Source organism: Oncorhynchus mykiss, chromosome 15 (assembly GCF_013265735.2).
Source record: "Oncorhynchus mykiss isolate Arlee chromosome 15, USDA_OmykA_1.1, whole genome shotgun sequence".
Taxonomy (NCBI): Eukaryota; Metazoa; Chordata; class Actinopteri; order Salmoniformes; family Salmonidae; genus Oncorhynchus; species Oncorhynchus mykiss.
This window is the reverse complement of record NC_048579.1, coordinates 48,769,694-48,787,340: the sequence shown is the minus strand read 5'-3', so window position 1 is coordinate 48,787,340 and position 17,647 is coordinate 48,769,694. Positions and strand designations below refer to the sequence as shown.

Sequence of the window (17,647 nt, the reverse complement as noted above, 5' to 3'; positions counted from 1 at the left end):
ATACTATGCTGCATTCCATCCAGTGGATCTGCTGAGGGGAGAACGGCTCATAATAATGGCTGGAACAGAGCAGATGGAATGGCATCAAACACTTGGAAACCATGTGTTTGACGTATTTGATACCAATCCACTGATCCGGCTCCAGTAATTACCACGAACCCGTCCTCCCCAATTAAGGTGCCACCCACCTCCTGTGATTCCCTCCAACTATTAATTATCCTCCAATCTTACCCATGGTTCCTGACACTCTTTCTCTCTCCCCCCTACCCCTCCCTCTCTTTTCCCCCTCCCCCCTACCCCTCCCTCTCTTTTCCCCCTACCCCTCCCTCCCTCTCCTTCCCCCTACCCCTCCCTCCCTCTCCTTCCCCCTACCCCTCCCTCCCTCTCCTTCCCCCTACCCCTCCCTCCCTCTCCTTCCCCCTACCCCTCCCTCCCTCTCCTTCCCCCCCTCTCCTTCCCCCTACCCCTCCCTCCCTCCCTCTCCTTCCCCCTACCCCTCCCTCCCTCTCCTTCCCCCTACCCCTCCCTCTCTTTTCCCCCTCCCCCCTACCCCTCCCTCTCTTTTCCCCCTCCCCCTACCCCTCCCTCTCTTTTCCCCCTACCCCTCCCTCCGTCCCTCTCTTTTCCCCCTACCCCTCCCTCCCTCTCTTTCTCCCCTACCCCTCCCTCCCTCTTCCCCCCCCTACCCCCCTCTTTTCCCCCCTACCCCTCCCTCCCTCTTTTCCCCCCTACCCCTCCCTCCCTCTTTTCCCCCCTACCCCTCCCTCCCTCTTTTACCCCCACCCCTCCCTCCCTCTTTTCCCCCCTACCCCTCCCTCCCTCTTTCCCCCCCTACCCCTCCCTCCCTCTTTTACCCCCACCCCTCCCTCCCTCTTTTCCCCCCACCCCTCCCTCCCTCTTTTCCCCCCTACCCCTCCCTCCCTCTTTCCCCCCCTACCCCTCCCTCCCTCTTTCCCCCCCTACCCCTCCCTCCCTCTTTCCCCCCCACCCCTCCCTCCCTCTTTTCCCCCCACCCCTCCCTCCCTCTTTTCCCCCCACCCCTCCCTCCCTCTTTTCCCCCCACCCCTCCCTCCCTCTTTTCCCCCCACCCCTCCCTCCCTCTTTTCCCCCCACCCCTCCCTCCCTCTTTTCCCCCCACCCCTCCCTCCCTCTTTTCCCCCCACCCCTCCCTCCCTCTTTTCCCCCACCCCTCCCTCCCTCTTTTCCCCCCAACCCTCCCTCCCTCTTTTACCCCCACCCCTCCCTCCCTCTTTTACCCCCACCCCTCCCTCCCTCTTTTACCCCCACCCCTCCCTCCCTCTTTTACCCCCCACCCCTCCCTCCCTCTTTTACCCCCACCCCTCCCTCCCTCTTTTCCCCCCACCCCTCCCTCCCTCCCTCCCTCTTTTCCCCTCCCTTATTTACCCCCCTACCCCCACCCCTCCCTCCCTCTTTTCCCCCCACCCCTCCCTCCCTCTTTTCCCCCCACCCCTCCCTCCCTCCCTCCCTCTTTTCCCCTCCCTTATTTACCCCTCCCTCCATCTTTTCCCCCCCTACCCCTCCCTCCCTCTTTTCCCACCTACCCCTCCCTCCCTCTCTCTTTCCCACCTGCCCCTCCCTCCCTCTCTCTTTCCCACCTACCCCTCCCTCACTCTCTCCCCCCTACCCCTCCCTCCCTCTTTTTCCCCCCTACCCCTCCCTCGCTCTCTTTCCCCCCCCTACCCCTCCCTCGCTCTCTTTCCCCCTACCCCTCCCTCGCTCTCTCTTTCCCCCCTACCCCTCCCTCCCTCTCTCTTTCCCCCCTACCCCTCCCTCTCTTTCCATCTTCCTCTCTCTCCTTTAGTCATGGGCAGGCAGGATGATCCAGCTCTGATGCAGCAGTGGTTCAAGCTGGTCCAGCAGAAGAACTGTCTGATGCGCTATGAGTCAGAACTCATGATATTGTGAGTATCTATATGACCTTTGACCCCATATGTCACCACTGGACTCAAATGTATGATTAGTATGAGCGCTCATGACGAAATGGCAGTATGTAGTATGCCTGGGCGCAGTATGCAATTATCTGAGTCGTCAGTGTCTTTGTGCTCGACCCTGTGGACTGATGTGGTCTCCATGGCAACTGTCTCTCCCTCAGCGCTCGGGAGCTGGAGTTGGAGGATAGACAGAGCCGTCTTCAACAGGAGCTCAGAGAGAGGATGGCCGTGGATGGTAAGTACACTCATACATATGCAAGGAAATACACACACGTCATACAGTACCATAACGCTTGTAATATATTCTCTGTTTTCAGCCTTCTCTCACTCCCTCTCTCCCTCTCTTTCAGACCATCTGAAGGGTGAGGCAGAGCTGGCTGAGGAGAAGCTAATCCTGGGGGAGATGTTGGAGGTGGTGGAGCAGAGAGATGCTCTGGTGTCTCTGCTGGAGGAGCAGCGGCTGCAGGAGAGCCAGGAGGACAGAGACCTGGAGGCCATCATGCTGTCCCGGGGCCTGGGCCTGCACAACTGGGCCTGAACCTGAAGAACTGGGCCCAAGCACACACGTCACTTCCCCTCTAAAGCTGCGATCAGGGTCACTTCCCCTCTGATACAACGTTATGACCAGGATCAAGGCGGGACAGTGTCTGGATGATCAGTTTTTAGGATTGAAGATGTTTCCCCAATCCCCACTGCTACACACATCTTGCTATACCCCTGACTGACGGGCCTCTGAGATGGATGGCCCTATGCTCACTATACTCACCCAGGCTGTTGTTATGGCGATATGTGGCATGTATGAATGATTTGTATTGTTATTTATTAACCATTTAGAAAAATGTATATTATGTAAAAAAAGAAACAGCACTGATTTTTTTAAAACCTTTTTTAAAATGACATAATGTTTTACTTCACACATTGGATAATAAAGACATTCTGACATCATGATGTCATGTTTGAACATGTGAGATGATAAGGGGGACTCCTGTAGGGGAGAGGAAGGGAGGACGACCTGGGGCTGGGGATTCCAGTGAGATGGGGATTCCAGCAGTCCGTCTCCTGCACAGGTGTGGCTATTGTGTTCAGTCAGAAATAGCTGCTGAGATTCGTGTCTAAACCTGCCACTTGTATAAAGATATGGCTCTGGGGTTAAATCCCTGCCTTGTGGCCAAAGAGTTGTAGGTTCAAACCCCTGTTTTGTGTGGATGTCTTAAAAGTGTAAAGGAGTCTGTGGCCCCTAAAGCACATGGTCCTAGGCATGAAACCAGGGGCCTGCTCTGGAGCATGGTTGGATACTGAGGACTTCACTGGTCGGTGAGTCAAGGCCACCTGAGGGAGTGGCTGCCACACAATGATGGCTGATTGAGGCGGAGGGGGTACATTTTTTAAATCGCGATCAATGTGTATCGCGGAAGAACAGAGCTAAAGCCCAATTGTAATTTAAAGGCAATGTATAGGGCCCTCCCTTCGTTTCTAAATCTAGAGAAGTCTCTATTGAAAACACAAGTGCACACTTTTTCTGGCCGATTGTCTCGGCCGCTTCTCATTGACTGAGTAGCATCCCTTGTTCTGAATCAAAGCATTCCAGTGCTGCGCGCAGGTCTTGAACCCATGACCTGTCATTGGAGGGTAAGCTCCTTACACCTGAGGCACCAGCTCGTTTACACTGTAAACACGTCTCTTCCTATATTTATATTTAACATATAGACTATGAAAATACATTCAAAATAGTCCAGGCAGATGGGTTGCCCCCCACAGTGTTCCAGCATACTAGTGCTGTTGCCTTAGGTCTTGGATTTCCGAGGCTACATTCAAAACACAGAGTGGAGATTTGAACCCACAACCCCACAATTGCAAGGCAACCCCAGAGCAACAAACTCAGGTAGGGATTCAATCAGATCACATGTTATAGACACTGCAGCTTCTAAAAGCAATGTTCCCGTGTTCCCAGAGATCCCATTCACAGTAAAAAAAAACTGCATGCTGGCTCAATTGCAAGTTATATGCCTATAACCCACAATCGGATTGAACCCTGGCCTCAATCTGGGTGCCCTATATCCTAAACAGCACAAATCCCAGATCCAGCACATCTACCTACCAGCCTTTCTCTCTGTCTGAAGCCAGCAGAATGGGATGGAAGTCTGTAGAGAGTCCAGTGTTGACTGGTAACCATCTCTCAGATTCTTTCTTCAATTCTCAGGATTACTGCTAGAGGGCAAATGCTGGGAGGTGAAACTGCCTAATACTGTCAACTGATCATGAAAAAACACGAGACATTCACAACTCTATGATCATGAAAAAACACAAGACATTCACAACTCTATGATCATGAAAAAACACAAGACATTCACAACTCTATGATCATGGTGTTTAATGGCATCAAATAAAGGGTGAGATATTGGAACTAATCCACACTGGTTCTGTATTTGATTCTGGATAAAATGTAAACCATTATAAAATGAGTTTCCCTCCCCAAATTAAAAATTAAAAAATCTTGTAACTTTTTTTTTCTCTTTACTTTTCTGCCCTGAGATGAATACCTCAATGTCAAAGTTGGGGTCAATTCTGAATTGAGTTGCACATCCTCTTCAAACTATTTGAAATAATTGCAGTGGTGTGAAATACTCTAAGATCGTGTTGTGGGTTGTCTATAATCATTTCCTTAACGTCTTTACATATCCGAATACATTTCCCAGAATGCATTAGATCAAACACTAGTAGGAAAGGGAATAAGCTAACATCTCATGACAAAGAAAAATACTGGTTTGAGTTCTAATCAAACTAAAGCCTATATTCAATCAGATTAAGCGTTGACCGGCGATAGTCTCATTTGCATTAGAAATTCAGAACAAGAAATTGTAGGCTATATAGAAATACTTGAAAAATCATTTAACAAAATAATGACGATTTCTATCATCCTAATCGAGGTGTAGATTACATATCAGTGTTCAAACTCGTAAAAAAGGCTTGACGGGATTTCTGTTAATGCAACAGCCAATGGCAATGTCCGCTTTAGGTATAATGCTGGGAGTCACTTGTTGATTTGACAGTTCCACCTCCGTTGTCAAAACAACCGCTATGGAGAAGTCTGCTAAAGCGGATCTGATTGAATAGAGCCATAGTATTTGAAATGTTATGTGTATTATGTGGCATATGCTTTTTAAAAAAGATTTGTCAAATTAAGAGACTTCCATGTCTTAGTATAATTGGTTTGAATTCAATTCTACTTCCTTCAATTCAAATTCTGCTTCCTGTGGGCTGTGGCAAATTAGTTTGAATTGCATTAAATTCAATATTGACCACAACTCTGCTCGACGTATCATAAACCTTAATGTAAAACAAACAGAAAAAAGACAATTCTGAATAGCGGCCGAGCAAAGTAGACAGTTATTAAAAGTGGGGGTGTGACTGAAAGCTTCTCTCGAGCTTTCTCCGGTCGTTTTGGGCAATGGGGTGGGGGGTGTGTCCCGGTAAAAATGCCGGTCTCGGAGTGCTTCCGGTGGGGATTCCAATTAGAATCAGGTGCTCTTGCCAGTGTCCACCTTCAGGTCCTTGGCCACCAGATTAGACGTCACTGGGTGCATGGCTGCCCGGTGGGCTATGAACACACGCACCGCCTCCTCGCGATACTTATCAAAGTTGTACACCTCTCTAAAAGAAAGGGAGGGAGAAAGAGCGGGATTAGATAGGCACCCTTTGTGTGTGTGTTCTAAGTAAGAGAATAGGACTCGTGTCTTTAACAAGATGCTGCCTAGAAATAATTTGATCCAGAAAGCACAACAACGAATGGCATCTCATAACAGAGATCGTGTCTCAGATAGTGGCGCCGCTGGTTACTTGAATAGCGGCCGTGTGAACTTCATCCTCCCCTGCTCTGTCGCCATCTTCAGCGCCATGGGAACGGCATCCTCCCACTTGGACTTGACACACAGCCGCAGCCACCTGGAAGAAAGGAGCCAACCGTGAGAGCCAATGACACACACACTTTGCCAGTACATACTGAACGATGGGACCCCAGAACAGGAACTCACCTGAAGCGGATCTCTGCGTTGTTGAGGGCGTTGAGTCGGTACACTTCCTGCATCCTCTTCACATGGCTGAGGGGGAGGGGATCCTAGGGCGAGAAGATAGGGGTAATTGGTCTGCTGAGTCCAATAGAACGATCACATGGCTTATGGAAGGTTGCTATGATGACCAGGTGAGTGACAGTGAGGCGTGTCTACCTCTTGCAGGAGCAGAGACAGGAACTCTATAAGCTGGTGGGTGGAGAGAGTCTTCATATCCACTTCACTGAAATTCCCCAGATCCCCCTCTTTGGTCTAGAGAGGGAGAGAGAAATTAACATACAGTAAAACCTGTAAAAATGCTGTGTTCTACCATCATGAGGTTCTAGAACATACGCATTATCAATGTGGAGCATGTACCCTCACCTTCACCCATCTCTTACACAGCGCGATGCAGGCATCTGCCATGGTGGTGTCATATCTGGGGGGGGAGGGTGGCATTGATTTAACACACACACACACCTCAGAATGTGTGGACAGGTAAACGGTGACACAGACCCACAAACTAACAGAAGTGTGGCTCAAAAGGGGTAACAGGCAGCCACGGTGAGTGATTCTCGAGTGAAATGGTTAGGTAAGGTAAACCCACTGTGGTTTGACGGGGGGCATCCCAGGGGTGTGCATCCAGGCGTTCCAGTCCACCTTATTCAGGATGTCCACCTGAGATCGGACAGGGAGCGGTAAAGGTGACACAGAGACACGTTCAACAGCCACAGCTACAGGGCTTTGATAGCAGCTTGGTTAGGTGGAGAGTGGCGGTTACTGTACCTTGTTCTTAAAGTAGGTGAAGAGGTACTTCTTCCATTCCTCAGTAGTGACGCTGCTGTAAGCAAACATCTGGATGTACGACTTCACAAAACCCATAAACACCTCTGTAAGAGACACAGCCAATTAACACGAAGCAAGTGTCTTCAATAAAAAAAATGGACTGAATGAAATGTGTGTGTGTGTGTGTGTGTCTCTCTCACCAGGTCCTCCCATGAGCTCCTCCAGGTGGTATAGAAGAGCGAAACCCTTCTCGTAGGGGACAGAGGAGAAGGCATCGTCAGGGTCCACCTCATTCATGTTGGGAACCAGGTTGGTCAGAGGGTTGTTGGCCCCAAACGTGTTCACCTGGGAGACAGAGGTAACAGATCAGATAAGGCCGGGCATACAGAGTTACACACACACACACACACGTAGAAGTGAACATGTAAGTGGTTTGTCTTTCAGTGAAGTCAGACATTACTTAAGCCTTGTTCACACTGCAGGCCTCAACGCTCAAATCCGTTTTGAAACACTGACTGTCCAGACAGCAAGTTACAAGTGACAGAATCGGATTTCTGTGGGTTCAGACAGGAGTCATTTGCTGACATGTCTACGTTAATTGTTATAGTAACGAAGGGTGTGTCCACAGTGGTGTAGGCTGATTGGCTGCGGTGCTCGTTCTTCCTATCACTCAGAAGTTAAGTAACAATCTAAGGGGACAACAATGCCTGCCATGGATGTTTCCTAGTTACTTTGAACGAGCAAAATCACAGCGTTTGAACACTTTTAAAGCCTCAAATGACGAGACGATTTAACTTTCAGAAACAAGTCCTTTTTGGTTAGCCACAGCAGTCAACTAGCTAGCTAGGTAGCTGTTTCGCTCTCTACCGCTGACTCACACATTTGTTGGTGAACAATTAACAAGCTAGTTAGCTACCACATGTTCTTGTGAAACTGTCAATAGAGTAGCTAGCAAGCAACAAGATATGCCAAATAAAAAACCACTTGAGAGCAAATTCATCCAATTTGACCGTTTAGACAAGTCGCATGGCCAGGAATCAGATGTATATCTGACTTCAAACCACCTACGAAAGTTGGTTTGAAATGTGACTTGAAATATCCGATTCCATGTGGTTTTTGGCTGTTCAAACTTCCGGAAAAAGAACAGATTATATATAAAAAAAAATGTGATTTGAGTCACTTCAAACTGCCAAACGTGAACAAGGCTTTGTGTACTAGTGTGTGTAACAGTGTTACAGTGTACTCATGCATGTGTGTGTGTGTGTGTTCTCTCACCGATTCCTGCAGGTCCTTCCAGCCGCCCATGGCCTTGAACTGTCTGAACTGTTCACTCTCCATAGACCTGCCAATCATTCTCTCAAGGTACACCGTGTGACCCTCGTTCAACCTGGAGAAGGAAGGGTCACACACACACTAATTATGAACTCATTAACTCCGGAAAGCGATCTGCCCTTTTCTATCTCTCCATCCCATAAGTCCGATACTCAGTTAAGGCTCATTTCACCAATTGACATGATATCATTCCCGTTCATTCAAGTGAGAAAAGAAAAATGGATAGAATGTTTTTTCTGTGCCATACCAGAAGTGCTCCCAGGTCTTGTTGGTCACCAGGTTGCCAGTCCAGCTGTGAGAGATCTCATGGGCTATGACCTGGAGAGAGAAAACAGGAGGACACTGGTTAACACACCCATTACACAGATATAAAACACATACTTGAGAAGACAAGTACACCTGTGAACTGTGTTTACTTACATTGGACAAGGATCTGTCTCCAGCCTAGAAGATAAACATAGGAACAAAGGAAGGTTAAAAAATGGTTTTATATATATATATATATATATATATATATATATATACACAGGCAGGTGGATTTGGTATTGTGATGTGTGTAAGGTGTTTCACCAGCAGTGTGGGGGTGGCAAAGGTAAGGCAGGGGTTCTCCATGCCTCCATACGGGAAGGAGGGGGGCAGGACCAGAATGTCATACTGGCCCCACACATACGGACCCGCAAGGTCCTCAGCTGTCTTCAACATGGTCTCTGTCTGAGAGGGTCACACACACACACTTCAATATTAAACTCTGCTGATGTAGAATGAGTGGGACATAGACAAATCACCGACGTACCTCACAGATACACTAAATACTGAGAAACTCACCTCTGAGAACTCAAAAGCTGCCTTGTCCACAAACTCCTTCTCTGACCAAACACGAGACCTGGGCCCAATCTCTCTTGTAAAACAACAAGCAAACATCTATTACTAATATTTCACGGATCATTTATTAATTTAAATAATTAGTAGGAAAACAGGGCAATAGTTACATGTATGGGTGTGTGTGTGTGTGTGTACCTGCTCTCCAGAGCTCCCACCACGATGGCAATGAGGTAAGAGGGCATGGGCACCTGGGAGGTGTCAAAGGTCAACAACAGCGGTCAGACACACACAGCCATGTACCTGCTCCAACACCAGTCTCTGAGAATGGGCTTCATTCAGATTGCAGGCATGCTACGACGGGTTCCTTTTGTTATCTGGCTGTTTCATCTCAAATTTCCTTGTAATTAACTCCTTATTGCTTGGTCAGCAGCTACTTTGGCAGCGCTGTACCTTGAACAGTCAAGCCAAAAAAGCAAGACTGGCAGCATTAAGCTATGGATGACAATGGACGGTTGGATGGAGAGATGGATAGAAAGTGATAGAGAATAAAGACACTGACTGGTTGTCTGAAGCGGTAGATGGCCCGGCTGCTGTCCTGGGGATCAGGCTCCTGTCCATCCCGTACAGCGCTCATCACAGCCACCAGCTCCTTGGGGACAGACACCTGGGCATAGTAGGTGTGTTTCATGGCGGGGGTATCCTGGCAGGGTACCATGCTCCTGCAATGGGTGGCCTGGAGGGGTTTGAGGTGGTTATTAGCACATTGCTACATCAGCCACCTAATCTGGATTTATCTCCAAGAGGGGACAAATATACTTAATTGAAAGACATATTGAGTGCAGTAATATAGAAGTCTGCTATCAATATCAGCGACAAAGGAGCCAATGATCAAGGTCCTCTCATAAAGCTTATCTGTGCCGGAGCGGAACACTGCACCTTTGGACACACAGGTGATACAGGAAAAAGAGAAGAGGGATGTATAATGGAGAAAGAAAGCAGGGGCGAAAGCAACCTCAACTGGCACAGGTTACGATCAAATTATTACATCTTCCTTCGGCTAAGAACTTCAAAAGAGCAGCACAGGTCTCTGTGTTTTACTACAATACAACTGGCCGGATGTTGCAGAAGATGGGGTTGGGAAAGTGTTCTTTTGTGATGTCTTTTGAGGCGGTCTTACACCTACTCTGACAGTTAAAATGACCGTTGAGCAAGACTGGCATCCAACCAAAAATTAAGACTTTTTATGCTTGTAGAAGTGCATTATTTGTCTCACATGGTTATAACCATTTTACAGCACTTTTCCTCTGATAAGAACTTCTAGCTACAGAAGTGGTTTCTGTGCGTGACTACAGTTACACTGGGCAGATGTTGCGGAGGAGGTTGTGTAAACGTTCCATTTTGATGCCACAGCAACAACTTTTACCATAAAAGTACTGTTTGTGGTGCAGTCTTTTGTAAAAAAAACAAAACAATAAGACTTCATGTTTATGCATGTCCATAAACTCACACAGTGTGTGTGTGTGTTACCTGGCACTGGCTGAAGAGGTAGGGGTGTTTCTTCCCAGCAGTCTGTTCAGGAGTGAGCCACTGCAGCGCAGAAGCACTAGGTGCAGTCTCATAAGTCACCTCCACGATCACATGCTGGCCCCTGAGAAACAAACACACACACTAAATATTACCCCTAAACCAGTATCCATCAGTTCAATGTCTGAGGGTTGAGTTGCCTGGGGTGCAATCAGTCATGTGCAGTCTTCTGAACGTTACAGATAGAAATGGAGTGAATAGAGAAGACACTATTCCCCTACTCTATATGACAAACAATCGTATATGTTCTACACAATCCATTTCTATCTTCACGTTCTGTAACATTACATCCGTCTGAACAGGCCCCTATGGTGTGGTTACCTGGAGAGGTCAAAGGGCAGTGTGATCTCCAGAGGGGTTCCCATGAAGCTGTGCTTGGGTCCCAGAGTGAACTTTGCTGCCTGTCCATTGGCTGTTACCTTAGAGACCTTCAGGTCCTTCGTGTCAAGGGTCTGATCATAGGAAGGATGGAGAGAGAGAGGAAAGAAAAAAAGTGGGGAAATAAGTTTGGGTAACCAACTGTGTGTGTCAGCAACTACAAGAACCACATCACCCATCTACCCCCAGATTGTGAATGAAAACAGCTGTCCCCATAAGAAATACATAATTCTGTCTCTATCTGGCCCCAAGTCGCGGACTACATTTCCTACACCTGCTCTGAGAAACACAGTATGGACTCAGTTCTAAAGTTCACGTGCCTGGTATCACATGTCAACTCGACCTGTCAAAGTCTTACCGTCACTGAGCAGAACAGAGCCACAAAGAACATATGGCTAGCTAGATATCATTCCTGAATTGACCCACTAATGATCAGATTTAAAATGAGTGATATTCAGACGTGTCTTGCAGCAGGGTGTGATACGTTGTGTCTGATAAACTCAACCAAATGCTTTGTAACGGTGTACTGAAACAAGTGAACTGAAACAAGGCTTCCAACTGAAACAACGTGTACTGAAACAAGGCACGTCAACTTTAGTAGCAACATAAAGGCATTTTCTAGGAAGAATTAATGAACTTGGCTAGCTAGTTTAATAGCTTGCTGGCGAACCAGATTGAGAAATGAGATGAATACTGTACCAAAGACGTGAAATTATCCACTAAAACCTCCACGGTGAGCGCGACCTTAGCTTTGATGACATGGCTGTCAAAATCCACATGGTAGGTGAGATTCAGGTGCTTGGTAACGCACTTGGAGAAGGAGGAAAATGAGCAGGGGTCTGTAGCTGAAGCCATGTTCGGGTCCAGGATCATGAAGAGTGAGCGCAAAAAACTTGCATTAGCAATGAACTACAACCCGGCTCACCGCACGTCCATGTGACAGCACCCTGCTGCATGCATTGTGGGGGTTGTAGTTTAGTCTGGACCTGAACGTGTTGAGTTTCTTTCTAAATGAATAATCAAACCACTACATGTACCAGAATGAGCTGGTACATTTCCGTTCCCTTTCAACAATCTATTTATTTGCGTTATTAAATACGTCGTGGGGAAAACATTTGAATCATATGAAAAGTGATGTAGATTTCAAAGCAGTCTTTGTATTTCGCTTGTTTTTTTAATATATATATTTTTAGCTTTTATCAGAACAACTATCTGTTAATACAGGACGGGGGGATTCAGCTGTCACTTCAAGCCCTTCTCACCGGAGAGCGAAGCAAATAGCCAACAGGGCAGCACAATAATTAAGGGCAATGAGGAAATGGACCACTGAGTCGTAATGGACCCTTTAGACAGCTCCGAATCGCGTCTTGTTGAGTCGGCGAATGCGGCAGAGAATACAGAATCGAGTTTGCCATGGGCCCGTTTCTCGTCGTGGCTGGAGTGTGTCTGCGTCGTTACCTTCGACCTCGAGCTCGGCCAAGCCATAGAGGTATTGTGGGGTTGCAATGTACTGTACTGTAGCAGGTGTTGTTGACATCCGATCTAGCTAGCTAGCGTGCTAATGTTCCTGTGTACAAAGTCTTGTTTGCTTGCAGAAAGAAATCAACATGATCCAAGTAACCTGGCCCACATCAACCTCTCATGTGTTTCATAATTTGGCATGCCGGCGCATGTGTGGAATAGTGACATGACATTTTGGCACTTTCTCCTCTATTCCAGCTTGTGTACCCACACGATGTGAAACTAACTGAGAAGGAGGTAGGAAATTAGTGTATGCTCTTTTTGTGATTTCCCCCCCATACATAACAAGCTAGTTGCAATAATTGTGTATGTCCTTGATTGTGCTTCCTCTCCTTTAAACTCCAGAAAACTAGCATTTGCTACCTGTCCTTCCCTGACTCTTACTCAGGTTAGTGTATTAGATGACACAAACTATCGTCACAAAATACATTACGGTCATAGGCCCAACCCCAAATCGATCCAGGACCCTAAGCACTTGTGGAGATCTGACATGATTTGATGGTTTTTAGCAATATGGTGAAACTTCCACCGATCCTATCAGAAGTTGGAACTATTACCATATTGCAGGGTTCCCCAACTGGCGGCCTGCGAGCCGAATTTTGCCCACAGGGCATTTTATTTGGCCCCCAAAGTTTTCTGAGCAAAAACAAAAATAGTTTAAAAATGTTTTTATTTTAATTGCTGGACACAAAATACTGTTAAAAACACTAGCAAATCAGCTCCAAGTGACTTTAACTTTGGAAATCTGTTCCAAAGTATTCCCACACATAGTAGAGAGATACATGTGATCATATATAAATGTAAGCAAGGTTTGAAATTATTAGGTTTTAGTCAAATATTATATCTGTTTGGGCTACGTGCGGTCAATTTGCAGTCTACAAATGATTTGTAATCATGTTCCATCCCTCTGAGCATCTGCTCAAGAAAAGATCAGCCCGCGGCTGAATCAAGTTGATGATCCCTGCCAAATTGCTTACACTGTCAAATCCACTCAGATCTCCACGTGTTGGGTCGATTTGGGATTGGGCCAAAAATCTATATCAGTCACATGACCTGTGAGATGTGTTTCCCAGGATGCCTTGGAGACACCCAGTTCAGCTTCAGACTGCGTCAGTCTGTGGGCCGCAGGGGCTCCTGGTTCGGAGAGGAGGACGCCTACAGCAGAGACGCACCTGTCACACTACAGGTGAGCCCTCGGTCTGGCCCAATCCCAAATCACACTTTTGGAGATCTGATTAGATTTGACAGGTGTAAGCAATAGGGTAATACACTCTGATAGGCTAGGTGAAAGTTTCACCATATTGCTTATATCAACCAAATCCTCTCACATTGCCACAAGTGTGTAGGGTTTAGTCTTAGGGGGTGATTTGGGATTGGGCGTCTGTCATCGGCCTGACTTAATAAGTGGTCCAGGCCAGGGACAGTTTGGTTGCTTACCTTTTAGGGTTATGGTTGGTTCTTTGGTAGGGACCGCTAATCTTAAATCAGTGACTGGAGTGGAATATAATGTCAGCCACCACTAATTGTCTGTCATTGCAATAGCTTGACTATTCTCATCTTTCCCTTTCTCCCTCAGCGAGAGCTGGCCCATTTCTATGGCTATGTCTACTTCAGACAAGTCAAGGACGCCGCTGTCAAAAGAGGCTACTTTCAGAAGGTGAGAAGCTTAGGTTACAGATCTGATTCGTCATCAGAACCACAATGTATTCACATTTGGTTTTCTCTTTCATTCTCTTTCCTGCCTTTTCTCTTTCACTCTCTATCTCTCTCTAGTCTCTTGTACTGGTGTCCAGACTACCGTATGTCCACCTCTTTCAGTCCCTGCTGCAGATCATAGCTCCAGAGTATTTTGAGAAGTTGGAGCCTTGCCTTGAAGCAGGTGGGGAGATATAACTTCTTGTCTTTTTTTTCCCTTCCCAGTCTATCTTATTTCTAATTAATCTCCCATTATAGTTACCTAGGGCTCTAATGTACAGCCTGGACTCTACATTCCTAACCTTTTCTTTCTCACTCTCCCACCATGCAGTGTGCAACGAGATTGACCAATGGCAATCTCCGGTGCCAGGGCTGACACTCAACCTGCCTGTGATGGGCGTGGTCATGCAGGTCAGGATCCCATCCAAAAACGACAAACCAGGGGGAAGCCCGGAGAAACAGGCACAAAAGGAGGTTGGTGTAGCTTTCTATGTAATGGGCCACATGCCCATAAAAATATGACTTCTCCATGATGTTAGTAAAGTTGATGTTAGTTGATTGGTATCGCTGGAGGACTGTTCATCTAAAAAAAAAAAGTATGTTTCTGTTATATCAGAATCTTCTACCAGCCCCTATGATGCTACCGACCATACATGAGCTTGACCTGTTCAAGTAAGTGAAAATCTAAACTTCATATACTGTAAATAGTTATGTATCTGTTTGTGTTTATGTAAATTACATGGCTTGAACTTTAAGCTGTATTTTCAGTTTAATTTGAGGATGCATTGTATTAGTGAAAGCAGCATCCATCGTATATGAACTGACCTTTGCCCTCTGACCTGTCCAGGTGTTTCCAGTCCTTCCTGATCCACCTGCAGATGCTCTGGGAACTCATGCTGCTCGGGGAGCCTGTGGTCGTCATGGCACCCTCTCCCACTGTCTCCTCGGAAACCGTGCTGGCCCTAGTGAGGTAAACAGAAAATGCATGAAATATGCCATATGATGTATGACATTTAGCGTCTCGTGTGTGTAACGTGACTCAATGTAATTCGGGGAGTTTGTAAAATGAAATTCTTATTTCTCCCATCCTACAGCTCGATTGCGCCACTGCGGTATTGCTGTGATTACAGGCCCTACTTCACCATACACGACACTGAGTTTAAAGAGTATACCACTAGGACACAGGCACCGTGAGTAGGGCCTACTCTAAACACTGTTTATACACTATCATACCTGGGGGGCAACTCACCCTGCTCCCTTTATCTCTCCAGTCCCAATGTGATTCTGGGAGTCACTAATCCCTTCTTCATAAAGACCTTCCAGTCCTGGCCCCACATTATACGCCTTGGAGAACTCAAGATGTCAGGTGATCTGCCCAAGCAGGTGAAGGTGAAGAAACTAGCCAAGCTGAAAACACTGGACACTAAACCAGGTAAAACATCTGGAGGTATGGAGCCAATATGGTTTGAGAGAGTGAGTTATTAGTGTGTAAAAACATGTTCTCCCTACCTGTAGGTATCTACACAGCACATAAAATGTTCCTTCAAAAAGACAAGTCCCTCATCAAAAGACTCCTAAAAGGGATCCAGAGGAAGAGGCCGTCTGAGGTGCAGAGCGCCATCTTGAGGAGACATCTGTTAGAACTCACCCAGAGCTTCATCATCCCACTGGTGAGGGGACTGCTTTCCCTATCACACTAACATCCCACCCCTATATAGACTGTCTATCTGTCCTGATGTGTGTCCCACCTGTCTCTCTGGTTGTCTCCCCCAGGAACGTTACCTGGCCAGCCTGATGCCTCTGCAGAGGTCTGTGACTCCTTGGAAGGTGGGTGATATTGATAACAAACCGGTTTCTATAGTATGGTGATACTGTTTGAATATGGTAATAACGTGTGTGTGTGTGTGTGTGTGTGTGTGTGTGTGTGTGTGTGTGTGTGTGTGATTCAGACCCCTCCTCAGATCCGGCCCTTCAGTCAGGAGGAGTTCATGGGGACTCTGGAGCACGCTGGACCTCAGCTCACCTCTGTGCTTAAAGGGGATTGGGTGGGCCTGTACAGGTATGTTCACCTGCCACCTCATCTGTCATTTCTAACTATTGTATCTTGTTGTGGCATATGTTTTTCTAAACAAATCATCCATAAATGCATTGCACTTCAATGTATGGCCTTGTAGGAAATTTTTCAGGTCCCCCAACTTCGATGGCTGGTATCGCCTGCGACACAGGGAGATGACCCAGAAACTAGAATGTCTCCACCTAGAGGTCGTCTGTGATGCTGTGAGTTGACCCCACAGCCTTCTTCACTCACACCTCAAGACATTAGTTTAACTCTACTTACAGAGCATCATGTGACCAATAAACTCAACCACACGACTCCACTGACTTCACTTCAGTTAGGAGTCCTTTCCCTACCCATAAGAGTTGATTAGTTTAATGTTTTGTTAATGGTCTGCTCGCCCAGGACCTGCTGGGTTGGACCAAAGACAAGTCAGAGGTGGAGATCGTGGACCTGGTTCTGAAACTGAGAGAGAAACTGGTCAGTAAAACCCATCAATATGTCCATTACACTCACCTCAACGGGTGCCATTTGTAACATTCTGTATTTAGTGTTGGGAAATGAATTCTGTGCCGCAAACCATTGCCTACTCTAGTCTCTGTCTGTGCCCCCCACTCCAGATGAAGGCTGGAAAGCAGCAGCTCCCGGTGAAAGAAGGGGTGCTGGAGAAACTAGAGGGATACCTCCAGACTGTCATCAGCTCTCTACCAGAGGACCTGCAGACTGTACTACACAGATACTGACGCTAACACTGACGCACTTCTGAATATATATATATATATATATATAACGTCTTTTTAATAACAACCTGAAACTAAAAGTATTGCCATCACCCAAACCACTACCCCCTCTGAGTAAGATAATGGAAGATTTATAACTAGAAGTGTAGGTAGTATAAGAAACGTAGCTGTTTCATCATGACAGTAACATTAGGTCAAGGGGAATAGAGAGTAGTTGAAAGGTAGGCTTCATGAGATTATGCCTTCACTAAGTATCGTGATTGTTGCTAGAGGGATTGAAGCATAAACCTGGGAAGAGGGACATGTGAGTATAGCCTTTTGCTCTAATCCAGATATTTAGATGTAACATGCATAGTTGTTAGCGTAAAATATAACTAGCATATGCACCTTTTATTTTTATTTATTTGTCATTAAACCCATAAAAGGGGTGAATTACATCTAAGTGACTACATTTTGAGTCTTTCATCAATCTCAGTATTTTATATTGGTCAAGCACAAACAAATCACACTACATTGAAACACCTCTAAATATCCAGGTTACGAAAGCTTAGAATGCAGATTTCAGTTTAGATTTGTGTGTATGTATAAAAGTATGTGGACACCCTTTCAAATTAGTGGATTTGGCTGTTTCAGCCACACTCATTGCTGATAGGTATATAAAACCGAGCACACAGCCATGCAATCTCCTTTGACAAACATTGGCAGTAAAATGGCCCGTACTGAAGAGCTCCGTGA

The 17,647-nt window shown here is 46.6% G+C and overlaps 3 protein-coding genes across 4 annotated transcripts in view; 2 read left to right on the top strand and 1 right to left on the bottom strand.

The window, feature by feature from the left end:
* The window catches only part of LOC110490203 (protein-methionine sulfoxide oxidase mical3a), a 28,608-nt gene extending 25,708 nt beyond the window's left edge, over positions 1 to 2,900 (top strand). Inside the window, exons 27-29 of the mRNA XM_036944481.1 lie at positions 1,823 to 1,922; positions 2,114 to 2,187; positions 2,303 to 2,900. Of these exons, the coding sequence (XP_036800376.1) occupies positions 1,823 to 1,922; positions 2,114 to 2,187; positions 2,303 to 2,490 (362 nt within the window). The 3' untranslated portion in view covers positions 2,491 to 2,900. The remainder of the gene's footprint in view (positions 1 to 1,822; positions 1,923 to 2,113; positions 2,188 to 2,302) is intronic.
* A 1,406-nt stretch (positions 2,901 to 4,306) lies between these two features.
* Positions 4,307 to 11,885, bottom strand: LOC110490205 (leukotriene A-4 hydrolase). Its single transcript, XM_021563458.2, has 18 exons — positions 11,600 to 11,885; positions 10,844 to 10,974; positions 10,466 to 10,586; positions 9,498 to 9,671; positions 9,134 to 9,186; positions 8,942 to 9,014; positions 8,687 to 8,827; positions 8,537 to 8,560; positions 8,364 to 8,434; positions 8,060 to 8,171; positions 6,985 to 7,129; positions 6,785 to 6,888; positions 6,606 to 6,676; positions 6,383 to 6,437; positions 6,176 to 6,271; positions 5,984 to 6,066; positions 5,790 to 5,894; positions 4,307 to 5,603 (listed from the first exon to the last, which is right to left on the bottom strand). The coding sequence occupies exons 1-18, from the start codon at positions 11,771 to 11,773 to the stop codon at positions 5,471 to 5,473; spliced, it is 1,866 nt and encodes a 621-aa protein (XP_021419133.2). The 5' UTR covers positions 11,774 to 11,885; the 3' UTR covers positions 4,307 to 5,470.
* A 76-nt stretch (positions 11,886 to 11,961) lies between these two features.
* On the top strand, positions 11,962 to 17,526 carry dennd6b (DENN/MADD domain containing 6B). Of its 2 annotated transcripts, XM_036944483.1 has the most exons (17): positions 11,962 to 12,389; positions 12,620 to 12,658; positions 12,767 to 12,809; positions 13,495 to 13,607; positions 13,998 to 14,078; positions 14,195 to 14,300; positions 14,448 to 14,590; positions 14,733 to 14,788; positions 14,964 to 15,086; positions 15,211 to 15,306; positions 15,388 to 15,548; positions 15,632 to 15,786; positions 15,890 to 15,943; positions 16,066 to 16,175; positions 16,291 to 16,393; positions 16,578 to 16,652; positions 16,793 to 17,526. In XM_036944483.1, exons 1-17 carry the CDS (start codon positions 12,237 to 12,239, stop codon positions 16,913 to 16,915), a joined length of 1,734 nt encoding a protein of 577 aa, XP_036800378.1. In that variant the 5' UTR covers positions 11,962 to 12,236; the 3' UTR covers positions 16,916 to 17,526. The 2 variants fall into 2 exon arrangements, with proteins under 2 accessions (XP_036800378.1, XP_036800379.1); XM_036944484.1 differs by lacking the exon at positions 14,195 to 14,300.
* The last annotated feature ends 121 nt before the right edge of the window (positions 17,527 to 17,647 follow it).